Source organism: Danio rerio, chromosome 23 (genome assembly GCF_052040795.2).
Source record: "Danio rerio strain M-AB ecotype USA chromosome 23, GRCz13ab, whole genome shotgun sequence".
Classification (NCBI taxonomy): domain Eukaryota; kingdom Metazoa; phylum Chordata; class Actinopteri; order Cypriniformes; family Danionidae; genus Danio; species Danio rerio.
Window position 1 is genome coordinate 32,384,129 of NC_141043.1, and position 16,011 is coordinate 32,400,139.

At 35.5% G+C, this 16,011-nt stretch overlaps 1 protein-coding gene across 2 annotated transcripts; it reads right to left on the bottom strand.

Moving 5' to 3' along the window:
• Window positions 1-2,833: 2,833 nt before the first annotated feature.
• pgd (phosphogluconate dehydrogenase) lies at window positions 2,834-15,937 on the bottom strand. 2 transcript variants are annotated; one of them, NM_213453.2, is given in 12 exon segments: window positions 2,834-3,293; window positions 5,016-5,138; window positions 6,606-6,705; window positions 7,972-8,105; window positions 8,304-8,434; window positions 13,741-13,930; window positions 14,127-14,331; window positions 14,832-14,950; window positions 15,033-15,098; window positions 15,175-15,354; window positions 15,434-15,509; window positions 15,821-15,931. In NM_213453.2, coding segments are annotated over 12 exon segments (1,536 nt in total). In that variant the 5' UTR covers window positions 15,913-15,931; the 3' UTR covers window positions 2,834-3,173.
• Between the last annotated feature and the right edge of the window lie 74 nt (window positions 15,938-16,011).

Below are 16,011 nucleotides of genomic sequence, written 5' to 3' on the forward strand. Positions count from 1 at the left end.
TGGTTGAACTATACCTTAAACGTAGGAGTGACATCTTTAGTCACACATATATGTTAGGCACCTGCTGCTTTGTTTAGCTCTTGGATCTTTAAAGAGGTCGAAGGTGAATTAAGGATATCAGTGCAGTGTGAAATATCCAGGAGGAAATTCTATTTTTCTTTTATTACTACCTATTTACAGTTTATTGCTTGGTTTAACAGTACACATATCTTACACAGCAGAAAGCAGAGTAGTAAATATGTTTTTACTATCAAACAGTTACATGTGAAACAAAGTATTTGATTATAAATGGCTACCAGCACAATACAGTGTCATCAAAACTATGTGATGAAAACCTATTAAATCTATATAAAATCAAACATAATTGAAACTATTTTTTAATCTCTTCAAAACTAAATTAAAATGGCCACAACATCTTAAATCATTTTAAAACTGGAAATGTCTTCATGCATTAATGTTGGCATATTTTTTTTAATCTCTAAAACAAAAGTAAAACACTTCTGAATAATGTTATTATTACTGAGTTATTATTTACATATAGAATAATTACAGAGTTATTAATTAACTTATTATTGAATATTATTCAAAATGGTATAATTTCTGGTTTATTAAAACACACACACACACACACACACACACACACACACACACACACACACACACACACACACACACACACACACACACACACACACACACACACACACACACACACACACACACACACACACACACACACACACACACACACGCTTTACTGTTTAAAAATCAATACTTTTTTTTCTTGAGATAGCATCAATCCAAATTCACATGATACTAAATAGGTCATAATAAAATAAAGAAATAAATATTTAGCAATATACATTCATTCATTTTCCTTTGGCTTAGTCTTTTTATTTTTTGCAGGTCGACACATAATTTTTTGCAGGTTATTTTTTGCAGGTCAGTGGTATGAACTGCCAACTTATCCAGTATATGTTTTATACAGCAGATGCCCGGAAACACCCATACACTAGGGCCAATTTAGGTTATTAAATTCATCGGTCCCACTTTATATTAAGTGTCCTTAACTACTATGTACTTACATCAAAAAATAAATACAATGTACTTACTGTGTTTATAATGTATTTGAGAACACGTGTGGTGCTTTTGAGTTAGGATAGAGGTTGGGTTATGGACAGGTTTGGTGGCATGGGTAGGTTTAAGGGTGGGTTAAGGTGTAAGAGATGGTCAACAGTGTATTTCCAAATGTAATTACAAAAGTTAATTACAGATGTAATTACATACATGTATTTAATCGAGCATAAGTACACAGTAAATACATATATTTACACAATAAGTACATTGCAACAAACTATTAATTCCTGTGTAAGTACTTATTAGTTAAGGCCACTTAATATAAAGTGGGACCAATTCACCTATAGCCAGGGCTTAATTTGTGCTGGAACAAGCTGGATCCGGCACATCGTTTTACTGATACCTCTTCTCACACGCACCCCCCCCCCCCCTCCCCGCCTCGCCCCACCCCACTTTCTTTTGTGACTCCCCAACTCTCTTCACTTTCATCCGCAACACCCACTTCCCCCTGAATTATTATTTGAATTCAGAATAATTAGTTTTCGACGAGGGCGACGCAGTGGCACAGTAAGTAGTGCTGTCGCCTCACAGCAAGAAGGTCACTGGTTTAAACCTCGGCTGGGTAAGTTGGCGTTTCTGTGTGGAGTTTGCATGTTCTCCCTGCGTTCGCGTGGATTTCCTCCGGGTGCTCAGGCATGTGGTACAGGTGAATTGGGTAGGCTAAATTGTCCGTAGTACATGAGTGTGAATGAGTGTGTATGGATGTTTCCCAGAGATGGGTTGCGGCTGAAAGGGCATCCTCTGCGTAAAAACATGCCAGATAAGTTGGCGGTTCATTCCGCTGTGGGGTACCCGGATTAATAAAGAGACTAAGCCGAAAAAGAAAATGAATGAATGAATGTTTAACAGAGCAAGGACAATTTCACAGTATGTCTGATATTTTTGTCTTCAGGAGAAAGTCTTATTTGGTTTATTTCGGCTAGAATAAAAGCAGTTTACAATTTTTTTAAATTATTTTAAGGTCAAAATTATTAGCCCCTTTAAGATATTTTTAGTAGTCTACAGAAAAAAACATCATTATACAATAACTTGCCTAATTACCCTAACTTCCTGGTTAAACTAATTTACCTAGTTAAGCCTTTAAATGTCACTTTAAGCTGTATAGAAGTGTCTTGAAAACTATCTAGTAAATATTATTTCCTGTTGTCATGACAAAGATAAAATAAATCAGTTACTAGAGATGACTTATTAAAACTATTATGTTTAGAAATGTGAGAGAAATCTTTACGTTAAACAGAAATTGGGGGGGGGGAAATTATATATATATATATATATTTTGGCCTTGCTGTTTAAAAATAAAATTCACAAATGATTGTTCCTTGAGATGGCATCAATCCAATTTCACATGATACTAAATATGTCAAGATAAAATATACAACAATAACAAGGGTTAAATATTAAACAAATGTTTAGTTACATATTTGTGAAATATTAATGTCAACTGACTGTTAGCAAGCAAATAATATGTAGATCCTGTGTATACGAGTTAATATGGTTTCATACTCGAAAAGATAATCAGTCATCTGCAAATGACAGTAATGTAAACAAGTGCACAACAAAGAGTTTCTGCCCTCTGTTGGCGACTCATTAGAAGTACACACAAAAACAAGTTATATATCCAGCGTTTACTGTTAAAAATAGCAGGGTGAATCCAGTTCGCTGTAAACGGTGTGTGAGTGAAGAAGACAAAAGCTAATTAAAAAGGGATTGAAATCTTTATTTAGCCTAATGCAGTGCAATAGTCACCCGTAATCCAGGGTTAACGCTGTGAACTCTGGGGGCAAAGTATGACTGGTTTACAGCAGGAAAAATCTCACACACTCGAAGATAGTGTGTTTGCAACAGTGCACCTTAAAACTACAAGAACGAAAGTGTACAAATAGTGTGTATACTATGATCTAGTATAAATAGAAATGTGTGTTTGAACACTCATTCAGTAAGAACTCCAGCTCTTCTGCAGGAATGTGATCAGCTGCTCTGGTCCTTCATCAAGAGGGGATGTTGTCTGCTGTTTTACCAATGGTGGCTTCTTGATTTTAGGCATTATAGGATGAAGATGACACTTTCCCACCGTGTCCTGTCCAGTTAGTGTGGATGAAAGTCCCAGGGTTTGATAGCAGCTCATACGTGTGCGCACCAAAGTAGTCTCTCTGTGCCTAAAGAGTGACGCAAAGTTTGAGGTGAGGTTAGCTAATGTAGAGAGAGAAATGGCTAAAACAGCTGTTTAAGAGGAGAAGAGAGATTAAAATAAAATCAACAGAAATGATTCACAGGGCTGCTGAATTCTTGGAAAGTAGTGCCCCATAACACCTTATTTTTCCAATAATATAACGTCTGGATCCAATTTTTCTGATGATAATATGGTTATTTTAGTAAGAGATGGTGTGCATTTATATTTTGCATGCAAGTTGTGTCTCTGCTTTTGGTTGTAATTTAAAGTAAAGCCACACTTTGCCGATGGATTGTTAGCAAAGACTTAAGCAACAACAAAACTATCATTGTTGTGTCTTGCTTTAATCTAGGCTCCCATAAACACATATCATACAAGCACATGACTTTATTGTTTGTTTTCATAGACTTTTGTTTTCGGTTGTTTACACTAGAGCTTAGATTGAACCCAAAAAAAAAAAAAAAAAAACCAAACCCGAGCCTGTGCACCTTGTGTCTGAGCCTGACCCGGTCCGACACATTAACTGTACTAATGAGCCAGATTCAAACCAGACTATTTTTAATAAGTTATAAAGACGTTCTTAAATATAATTCTAAAAACATCCTTTCTGCCATGGCATGCCTGCTTCATGTGTCTGTTCAGCATGGAAGTCTCCGGTGTTTGCCATTACCTCTTTCACATCGCACGGGCGAGCAGCACCTGTTTTTTCGGCGTCCATGTTACCAGATTAGAGCTTTCATACCGCACACAGAAGAAGTGCATCAGTGCTGAGCATAAGTGGTGTTGAAGTAGCGGTGCGCAATCATTTTGGTGCTGGATCTGTTTTTGATGCTTTTAAAGTGACAGTGCATTGGTAATGACCAAAAACACATGCAATGACAGTATATAGTAGCCATTTTACCCAATAAATGCATCGGTAAAATCCACTGATGTTTATGCACTGTTTCTGCTCTACATACGCGCTGCTTCAGCTCTGCTGAAGTGCAGTGTGAATGTGTGCCAGTAGAGGAGATGCTGTTGCAGGAGCTAGAGCATTGCTGCGCATGACTGCGAATTGTGGAAGTTTGTAGACCCACACATGTGTTGCTTAAACCGACTTTGCTAAAATATTCATAGAATATTTTTAATTGTGGTATAGCTTTTTACCTAATTAGGCTAATTAAGCTATGAGCAGGGCCAGACGGAATCTGCGGACGTTTTTTGCTATTTCTGCGGAGAATTTTAGTAAAAATCTGCGGATTTCTGCGGAATTATTTTGGGAGTATCCAGCGGAGTATCATAACTTACACCTTAATATATTAAATAAAAAGTAATAACTACTGAATAAAAACTGAATAAATTCAGATTTACACATTTACTCAAGTAAATAAACAGAATCAATAATGGGTTTAAAATCTGCGGAATTCTGTGCGCGCAGATTCCGTGTGGGCCTAGTTATGAGTAAACAAACATAAAACACAAATTCTTGATCATGGCCGGCCTGGCCTAAAGATAGTGGCAGGAAATATTGGCCCGACCACGCCCAGGGGTTGGGTCGGATTGGGTCAAGTCTGGGCTCGAGCAGAGAATCAAAAAGAAAAGTTCCACTTTGTAACCCGTTTACAGATTCATGTGTTCTCAGTAAAGTAAACAGGCAGGACGCATAAAAAGTTTTCCCATTTTTGGCTGAACACCTTTTCTTGCAGTTTATGGGTTGTTAGAGGTTTACCTGCAGCAGGTTTGCTGGGAGCATCTCGTGTCTGTAACCGTCATAGAAGGACAGTGCGGTGGTGAAACTGGGCATGGGGATTCCCTGCTGCACACCTGTACTCACAACCCTACGCCACGAGTCCTGCACAAAGCACAACCAAATTTACTGACATGTCTATGTGCTCAATAAAGAACATTCTATGTCTATTAAGCCTCATACCTACAAAAACTGTCAAGTAAAATTTACATTAAATTATTAGCAGGATATACCAGCCAGTAAATAATTTTACTGGTGAAACACAATATTCTTCTTCAAGGTGTAAAACACAAACTCAAAAAACAGTTTGTATTTGGCTGTGATATTTTCTGCAAAACTGTAAAATGTGTAAATAATTCAACCAAAACAAATCATTTGAATGAATGATTCGTGAATTGCTCTATAACAGGGATTCTCAACCGGTGGGCCGCAGCTATCCTGCAGGTGGGCCGTGAGATAGCTTAAAATTAACTCTCAATATTATAGTATAATTTTTGGATTCCATTATTAATATGCTATATCAAAATGATGCACTCTCCTGTTCACTCAGTGCAAAAACAGCCTCCTGATCGCGTCTGCAACTACATCTAGGTCTGTTTATTCAAAAACGTTATGCGTGAAGTGAAAGTCTCTCTTTCTGTATTTTTGTGTTAACTATTTAATATATCTGCATAGTTATCCAAAATATTGTCCTGTGAGTGTTTTATAACAGACACGCGCCCATGCAGGAGGATCTAGCGAGGCTCAGTGGTGGTTCTGCCATAGAGTGTAAAATAAACTTGCATGTGAGCTTCAGATGCTCTGGCGGAGCTGCTCACTGGTCCTGTCAGCGATCTCCTAATAATATCCAGCTGCAAACTCAACCGTCTGTATATCTTTGAATAGATTTAATAGTAGATATTCAGTCAGTTCAGCTTAAAGCAGAAGCTGGTCTTTTGCAGTCTCCCTGCTGACCTGTGGTTCTCTTTAAATCGGTGTATGTTTTTTGTTTTTTTAATAAAATTTTATTTATATAAAATAAATAAATAAACTTATGGTGAACTGTCATGCCATTATAAAATAGCCATGTTTATCTGTTGATCTGGTTTCTTTGAAATGATTGAACATCACTGCCTGATTGAGATATGATATAAAGGGAGACTCCGACTGGACCAGAAGCACTGAATTAAATGAAGTTCCTTGCATTATCTTTAAAATATGGACATTTATTTTACCACAGTGTTTTCAATGGTGTGTCTGCGCTTGCCTGCTGCTCTACGGCGCTTGCGTTTATACCTGTCATCTTGTTTAAACACTTTAACAACTAGATGAATGCTTAAGTCGATTACAAATTATGTTATAATTAAGTTACACCAGTGCTGTTAAAGAAACCTCGAGAAATTTAAAATGGCCACATCAAAAACACACACTTTAACCAGAAGATTATCGGTGGCTGAAAAACACTTGCATATAGCCGATTGGACAAACTTTAAGAGGCATATACATTCATGTAACCGCATGTAAACAGTCATGTAGTGTCACAATTAGAGGAAACTGAGCAATTTGTGGTCACTCTTGGCTCATTTCCTGTACCTGACAATCCTGTACAGCCTTACTGAAGAAGCTGTCCAGCAACAAACTCTGCAGCTCTGGGTTCCGGTCAAACGCTTCCTTGATCTTTCCCAAGAAAACACTGCCAAAGGAAAGATTCAGGACCATTATTCATATCTTACCCAAGTAATATGAAAGCATAGAGCCAAACCGTTTCCTCATTCTGTGCATGTGGGATTTTTTACATGAAACATTATGACCACTTCATAGAGTTACAACATTTACTGGGTGGAGAAAAGATGAAGTTTCACATGATTTCAGAAGAGAAATATGGCTTTCCATCCTGACCATTAATCTGAAATGAGCATACAGCTGAAGGCAAACTTTTTAGCTCTATAAAATTTGTATTTTTCCAGAGATGGGTTGCGGCTGGAAGGGCATCCGCTGCGTAAAAACTTGCTGGATAAGTTGGCGGTTCATTCCGCTGTGGTGACCCCGGATTAATAAAGGGACTAAGCCGACAAGAGAATGAATGAATGAAATTTGTATTATTTTTTAAATATTTATTAAGTGGTGTTTAAACGGAGCAGTATTTCCTATAATATGTTTTCTTCTGGAGTCTTTTTATTTATTTTATTTAGCATGGAATAAAAGTTAACTTTTTAAAGCAATTTTTAAGGTCAATAATATTAGCCCCCTAAAGAAATTGTTATTTTTGACTGCCTACAGAACAAACAACTGTTGTCCAATGACTTGCCTAATTAATCCAACCTAATAAACATAATAACCTAGTTAAGGCTTTACATTGCACTTTAAGCCAAATACTTGTATCTTACAATCATTCATTTTCTTTTCGGCTTAGTTCTTTATTAATCAGGGGTCGCCACAGTGGAGTGAACCACCATCATGCATAATATCTACTAAAATATTATGGGTAACACTCATTATATAACCATCATTAAAGTATGAAAATACCAACATTAAGTACATAAAAGTGCTTATAATTCAAGAACACTACATTTGTAGCTGCATTTATAAACAGCTTACTAATATCTATTAACATTATGTGCTATGTCTATTAACATTATGTACATTACTACTGTATGTAACATTAATTCTTAATAAAACAATGAATTAACTATTTGCTAATGCTTAATAAATGACTCCTAGTGTGCAGTTATTTAAAAGTGTTATTAAATACTAATTATTTTCATCATGGCAAAGACAAAAGAAATTAGTTGTTTAAACTATGATGTTTAGAAATCAGTTGAGAAAAGCATTTTCTCTGTTAAACAGCACTCGGGATTTTAAAGAAAACTGAACAGGAATGCTAATAAATCTGACGTTAAATCTGACTTTGACTGTATATCTTTTGGAATATTTTTGTTTAAATAAATGATGGATTTACCTGCGGATGATGCAGCCTCCTCTCCACATCAGAGCAATAGCACCATAATTCAGAGACCAGCCGAACTCCAGCGCAGCCTGACGCAGCAGCATGAAGCCTTGAGCATACGAAATGATCTTAGAGGCATACAAGGCCTGAAATAGAAATAAAAGTAATTATATTCATAGAGTAAAAACAACCCTCCAGTAAACCTTTATTATAGCCATTATTGTTATTGGTATTATTATTGTTGTTATTATATGTATAGTGCTTAACATTAACAAATGAACAATCAAATTTAAATACAAACACATTATGCATGTTATAATTATCTACATTTAATTTGACCCCACCTTTCTAATGTCTTCAAGGAACTGTGCTTTGTTTCCAGTGAACTTGACACCCTGAGGGCCGCTGAGGCTCTTACTGGCCTGAACTCTTTCATCCTTCAGAGACGAGAGGCATCTGGCAAAGACAGCTTCCCCTGTGACACAAACACACAATCATCTCCAGTTACACAGACCGAAGCTCTGCATGCATAATGAGATTAGAATCACCATTAGACCATCTCAGAGATTAGAATCGTAAGGAAATGTTCAATTTTTCCCTGCAAAAAAACCCACCTCAATTTAACAAAAATAAAAATCTATTCAATAGAACACAAGCAAAAATACTTTGGATGACTGCTAAATTATCCTAGATTCTCCTTTCGCTACTGTGTCCAACAATAAATTTATTAAAATAATAATATTAAGAATATTAATAAGAATAAGAAGAGGAAATAACAAAAGCAAATAGGTAAAAATAATGTCTTTTATCTTACAATGGAGTGATTGAATGCATCATACGCTAAAGATTTACTGTGTGGTACGAAAACATTACAGTTCAATCTAAAGCTCAGCTTGGAGCGCTAGTAAAGCCATGAGAATCATAGGGAAAAAGGAGCAATCAGTTCAGGACTAAGCTATTAAAAATTAAAATTATATCTGTGTGCAGATATAAATGTTTAAGGAAATCTTTTTCTACCTACATCAATTAGACTTTTAAATCTATCATACTTGTTAATGATTGAATGTTTGTGTTGATTTGTGTTTTTAGATGTCTCTTTCTGTTCATTGTATGAAATTGTGGGCCTAAAGTCCAAGAAAAATTTCCCCATTGGGGACAATAAAGTGGAAAAAAATAAACTGTGTGAATTATTAAAGCATTATTATTTCTATTATTATAATTAACATGAAAAATATATAATTATTTTAATAATAATAATAATAATAATAGTAACAACAACAACAACAACAGATGATTTACAACAACTACTAATAGAGCACAACAATGCATAATTATATTATCTTTATTAATACTACTACTACTACTACTACTAATAATAATAATAATAATAATAATGAGCATGAAGTATTAAAGCATTATTATTATTGATAACATGAAAAAGAATGTGCCATTATTATTATTAATAATAACAACAAATTATTTACAACAGTCATTAAAAAAGTACAACAAATGGATAATTATGTTATCTTCATGAATTACAATATGAAGAACAGCATGAAGTATTAAAGCAGTATTATTAACAACAACTATTTTTTACAACAGTTATTAATAAAGTAAAACAATGCATAATTATATTAGCTTTATTAATATCAATATACAATTATAATTCCATAGTAGTAAAATAGTTATTATAATAATAATAATAATAATAATAATAATAATAATAATAATAATTATTATTATTATTATTATTATTATTATTATTATTATTATTATTATTATGTAGTCATATCTATATAAAAGCACATTTTAGTATCTAGTTTAGTATCTCTGCATTTTTAAAAGTCAACAAATTTTTTTTTAACTGTTTTGCATTATGACAAAGAATTTTTTTCCCATCAAATCAATCCAGTATTGTAATATAAAAAACAACACTTGTAAAGACAATACTTCGTCATCTTCACTTCTGTCTTCAATAAAGCAGTTTAACTATTATAGGCCATTATCCACGGTGCTTCAACAAGTCAAAGTATGATTCACTTTATATCTGGTACTGTTGACACTGCTAATGTAACTCTCAGCAGTGTAACCGACCAGACATTTGTGAGAACAGTAGCTTACCACATTCACAAACACAAAAACCTGAACTCAGCATGACTTGGTATTATATTATCACCCAACCCAAGGCCAACATGTGAGGGAAGAGGAGAGGAGGAAGGGAACAAATATCTAGCGTAAAGCAGCCAGTCATGGTGAACTCAGCACTGGAATGCAGCCTTTTGAAAGGCGGAAAGCCTCCTCTAGAACCTCACAAATCACATCTGCTCTCTCACGCTTCAGCGCTACACAAACACATCTATTTTACTGACACTATACAAGCCCATGTCCTGATCTGACAAATACATGTCAAGCCAGGTCAAGTTTATTTAGATTGCATATTTAACAAAGCATAGATTGTAAAAACTGCTTTATAAAAGCATGCATCACATTGACAACTGTAGCACAACTGGTTTTTGATTGAGACCAATTGTAAAAAACAAAACAAAAAAAAAAAACATTGCTAAGTTTTCAAAACCTTAATTCACCACAACTTAAAAAAAAACTGATTGTTTTTTTTTTTTTTTTTTTAGTGTCCTGGCCAATGTTTCTGATTTATAAATCTAATCTTTAATCATTTTTATTTTTAAGAGAGCAAATGTCCTTAAATGTTATTTTTATTTTATTCTAATATACAAAAAGCAGTCAATAATCTTAAAACAAGTCAAGTCAGATCAAGTTTATTTGTATAGCACTTTTCACATTACAGTTTAAATACTGCTTTATTAAAAACAAATGCATCATTGCTGACATGTATTGCTCAATCTTAAGGGAACATTTTTTATAAAAGTTTACAAAAAAACTTAATCTAATCACAAAACTCAAATCACAATATTTTTCATCTATTGGCTTTATTCATAATGGATTTTAAAAATGTATTTTAACATATGACCAAAATAATTTTTCTAATTAAATTCTGCAATTTTCACTTTATTTATTTAATTTTTTACTGTTTTACAAGCTGCGCCTGCAAACTGAAAAATGATGCACAAAATTCTCTGCCAAAATTACCTATTTTAAAGTGTTATTCCCTTTAATATGCACCAAAAATGTTATAAAATAGATAATAAATATGAAGAGATGGTCACAAATCATTCACACAAATGTCTCATCTACACTACCACAATTACATTGTTAAATAGCATTAATCTGAGACCTTTCAACAAAAATGTACACAACCTAAAACCAAATGCCCAAGTCTGAAAATATGAAAAGATTTCACATTTTTCAGTGGCAACACATCATTGATTAGAAATAGGCAAGGGATAATGCCTGCTTTCAAGGTTTACTTTATTTTGGGAAAAATCAAGGTTTTAAAGGGCACCTATGGTGAAAAATCTACTTTTCAAGCTGTTTGGACATACATGTGTGCAAGTAGTGTATATACTGTCATATTGGGGTGAAATAAACACACCCAGTCCTTTTTTTTTTTTTTTAAATTTAACAACATAAAAACGGTGGACCAATTGGAGTGGTTTTCAGATCGACCGCAACTTTACGTAGGAGTGCGGTCCCCCCGCCAACCAATACTGATTGACAGCTGCGCGCATTAACATGTCTCCGTAGTAACGCATATACTCATATCGACAAGACAGGACGAGCGCAAAGCAACCGGGAATAAAAGATCTGTTCAGTTTGCTAGGATCATCCATCATCATCAGACGTGATCAAGAGTGAGCTGTACAAGTTTAACATGTTTTAAAACGTGTGCACGTGTGTAATGAAGTACAGCCATTCACTTCAGATTCACTTCATCAGCACAGCCTCGTGTCTCTCTCACGGTCTCTCTGTATGTCTGTGTGTCTGACTGTCTACGCTATGTATGTGTTTGTGTAACTGTGCTATGTGTGTGCGTGTGTCTGTGTGTCTACGCTATGCATGTGTGTCTGCGCTACCTGTCTGTGCTATGCGTGTGTGTCTGTGCTACGTGTCTGTGCTATGCGTGTGTGTGTCTGTGCTGTGTGTGGGTGAACTCATTGTTGCAACTCCACAAAAAACGCATTAAATACTAATTGGTAAAGTTCTTACTGCAGTATTTCTCACAAACGTTACATGAGATCTGCTTCGTGAGGCAGACGTGGGCGACGATTAAGGCATGTTGCTGACAGGCACGTGGGAACGGTGGGCAGGGATGTCTCGCCTTAAAGGCCCAGTGCAAAAAAAAAAACAGCAACAAGCTTTTCCCAGCTATAATACAGACATTTCAAACAGCTATAATAAATACTCTGATGGGTGTTTTGAGCTGAAACTTTACAGACACAAAAGACACTGGGGACACAAAAGACTTATAATAAATATATAAAAAGGGGTAACCTGTGTGCCCTTTAAAACTGCTAAAATGTTCGGTTATATCATTCCTACAGTATATGAAAGCTGTTTTTTTAATTATTGAGTTTTTGCATTTACCATTTAAAACACCACATTATACCTACCCTACCACAACCATGGCATTAAAAGAAAAACAACAACATAAAAATAAAATGTATATCGTTCCTGACTTTCTGAGTTGACAGTGAGAAAACAGAGTGTACTATATTTGTTCAGTTCATATGTTATCATTTCACATGAGAGGCTTGACAACATCTAACAGAAGGAATATACAAAAGAGGTGCATCTTAATACAAAAAGACCCAGGTCATATCCTCTTGAATCACAAAATCTTCCAGATTTATCAAAGTTAACAGTGAGGGAATACATTGTCATATTTTTTAGTCAATATGTTATCATTTGACATACAGGGCTGGGTGACATTCAAAAAGTACAAAATAGAAATAACATAGAAAAAATAAAGAAGTCATTATAAAGAAATATATTTTTTTAAAGGCCGGGGAGTTCTTCAGAGTAGTTTATAAAGGGGGACCATTTGTCTATGAACTTGCATTTAAAGCCTCGAATCATGCATTTAATCTTCCAATTGAATACAAGACATCACTTCATTTATCCAGAAAGTGTGTGCTGGAGGGTCTACTCTTTTACACTTGAATAATATTAAATGTCTTACAGTGTAGTGAATGCAATAATCAAATGTATATCTTTACTGAGATCTATATTCCCAGACACGACACCAAAAATGCCCATCAATGGATCTGGTTCAATTGGAATGCTATATATCTGTTCGTATGTTTCAAAAATTCCTTTCCTAAACTATTCTGGCTTGGGATAAAACCAGAACATATGAGCAGTGGTAGAAATTCTTTTTACGTGTTTTTTATATTGTATTTCATTTCGTTTCCTTTTCCAGCAGAAAAGGACCCTGAACATCAGAAGCTACTGTTCTGAAATATTTTAAACATCTCTTACAATTAAATATATTGTGTTCAATGGGGGGGGGGAAGTAATTTTTTACCCAGACATGTAAAAAGAACAGTCTTTAGAGCATGAAATGGGAATATTTATTTAATTTAAGGTTATCATACCGTCAGAATCTTATACCAGCTCATGCCTAGTTAGAAATTGTCTCACATTAGCCCATCCCTGAAGTTGAATCCTGCACCAAAAGCCACAACACAAGACAGAACAGAAAATCCCACCTATGCCAACATTAGCTGAAGAGGTGGACGGTAAAGCTGATTATAGAGGCGCTTCATTCAGAGTGTTATTATAAGGCCAACTGACTCTCACCCTCTATCTAAATAACAGAAACACACCCACAACTGGGAAATTACGCAAGACACTCTATCTTACCGATCAGTGTGACAGGTGTGCCGTATTCCAGAGCAGAGATAGCCGTCCATTTCCCTGTGCCCTTCTGCCCGGCGCTGTCTCTAATTTTGGGCAGCAGGTTAGTGCCGTCTGCGTCCTTGAATTTTAGGATGTTGGCTGTGATCTCGATGAGGAAGGAGTCCAACTCGGTCTTATTCCACTGTTCGAAGACCTGATAGGAAAACAAAAACACTGGAATTCACTCTCAAGAGGAAGCAGACCAAAACGGCACATTAGAAAGCAAAGAGTGAGGTATATTTCAAAATACAGAAGAAAGGAGGAAGGAGGAAACCAAGGCTTACAACATCATGGACTGTTCTTGTAAACAAAAATAGAAAAGTAACTGAAGAAGGAAGTGGATGTCTGACCTGAGCCATTTCATCATGGTTCATACAAAGCACGTCCTTCATCAGATGATAGGCCTCACAGATCAGCTGCATGTCCCCGTATTCAATACCGTTGTGGACCATTTTAACAAAATGACCCGCTCCTTCATCTCCAACCCAGTCGCAGCACGGCTCTCCGGTGCCCACTTTGGCAGCAATGCTCTGAAAAATGTCTTTTAAGTGTGGCCTGAAGAAACAAAATCAAATAAACTGTCAAGCAGTGCACGCATAAATACACTTAATAATCAATTAATTTAAAAGTATTAAGATGTTTTAAATTACATGATGTTTTTTTAACTATATATTTATGAAATGAATCCCACATAAGACTGATTTAAATATTAAAAGTGCAGTTGTTTGGAGTAGTGATTGTACTACTTGAGTACAAAATCTGAATATTCAAATAATTTCTGAATTGTGTCGCGAGTAACGATGCTTAAAATTCAGCCTTGAGTCACAGGCATAAAATTACATTATTAATTAAATTTAAACTATTTTTAGTTTAAATAATATTTCAGAAGATTACTGACAAAAACAAATAAATTATGCCAAACTTGGTAGTCCAGATAGTCCATATTTATATATATATATATATATATATATATATATATATATATATATATATATATATATATATATATATATATTTTTTTTTTTTTCCCCCATTTAATACACACTTATCCTCACCAGGCATCTTTATGTCCTCCGGGCATCAGCGAGGGTCCGTAACGTGCCCCATCTTCTCCTCCACTTACTCCACTACCCACAAACAGAAGATTCTTCTCCTTCAGGCTCTTACAACGTCTCTATATGTGAAGACCAGTAATATTGAGATTCGACATGATGATGAAAACTGTTTTAGGTCTCATTTTAGATGGCCAAACTCACCGTTGTATCTCTGTACTCTGAATTTCCACCATCAATGATGATGTCTCCAGGCTCAAGAAGAGGAACCTACAACATAAAGCATATAGACAACTTCTGAGTCACTCACAACAAACTAGGACTATCATTTCATGGTGATATTTACCAGTTTATCGATGAAGTCATCAACAGCCTGTCCTGCCTTGACCAGCAGGATGATGCGGCGAGGTTTTTTGAGTTTTGACACCATGTCTTCAAGCGATTCGGCCCCGATCACCTTAGTGCCTTTGGCTTCATTGTTTAAGAAGTCATGGACTTTGGAGACGGTTCTGTTGAATGCACAGACCTAAAAAAATGACAACTGTTATAACATCTTAAACATGTTATAATCATGAAGAAATGCAAATGCATTGATGGTGACTTACCACAAATCCATGGTCATTCATGTTCAGGATCAGATTCTGACCCATCACAGCCAGACCAATGAGAGCAATATCTGCTCTGTGGAGACATTATTATCAGAATTAACACTGATTATATTTAATTACAGAGTGCAAATTACAAGAAATCATGAGTAGGTCAAACGTCAGTCTGGCTTGGTGACTTTAAAGAGACTTCAACATTAAATCTGTGTCCGAGCATAGAGAAAAGGTGCTAGATATTAAGTAGACAGTTCAGAATAGAGACAGTCAATGCTGATTACGTGCAATAAGCAGATTACATTGCATTTAAGTTTAATATACAAAGTCAAAGGTGATAAAGAAGTTGGACATTTCACTACTCAGCATCTCAGACGCAAAATTCATACTTACTGAGCCATTGTTGAAGTTTGGTTCCGTTCAAAAATGAGACTTTCGATGAGGGTTTTGACTGCTGTTATTCGGTCTCTGCTGAACTTCCTCATTCACGGCCTTGTGGAGCAGCACTGCACCAGCTCCCAATGAACACGCCTGACGGATGAGTGTGCTCGTGGCGTCATCCCTATCTCCGGCTGTGATAGGCG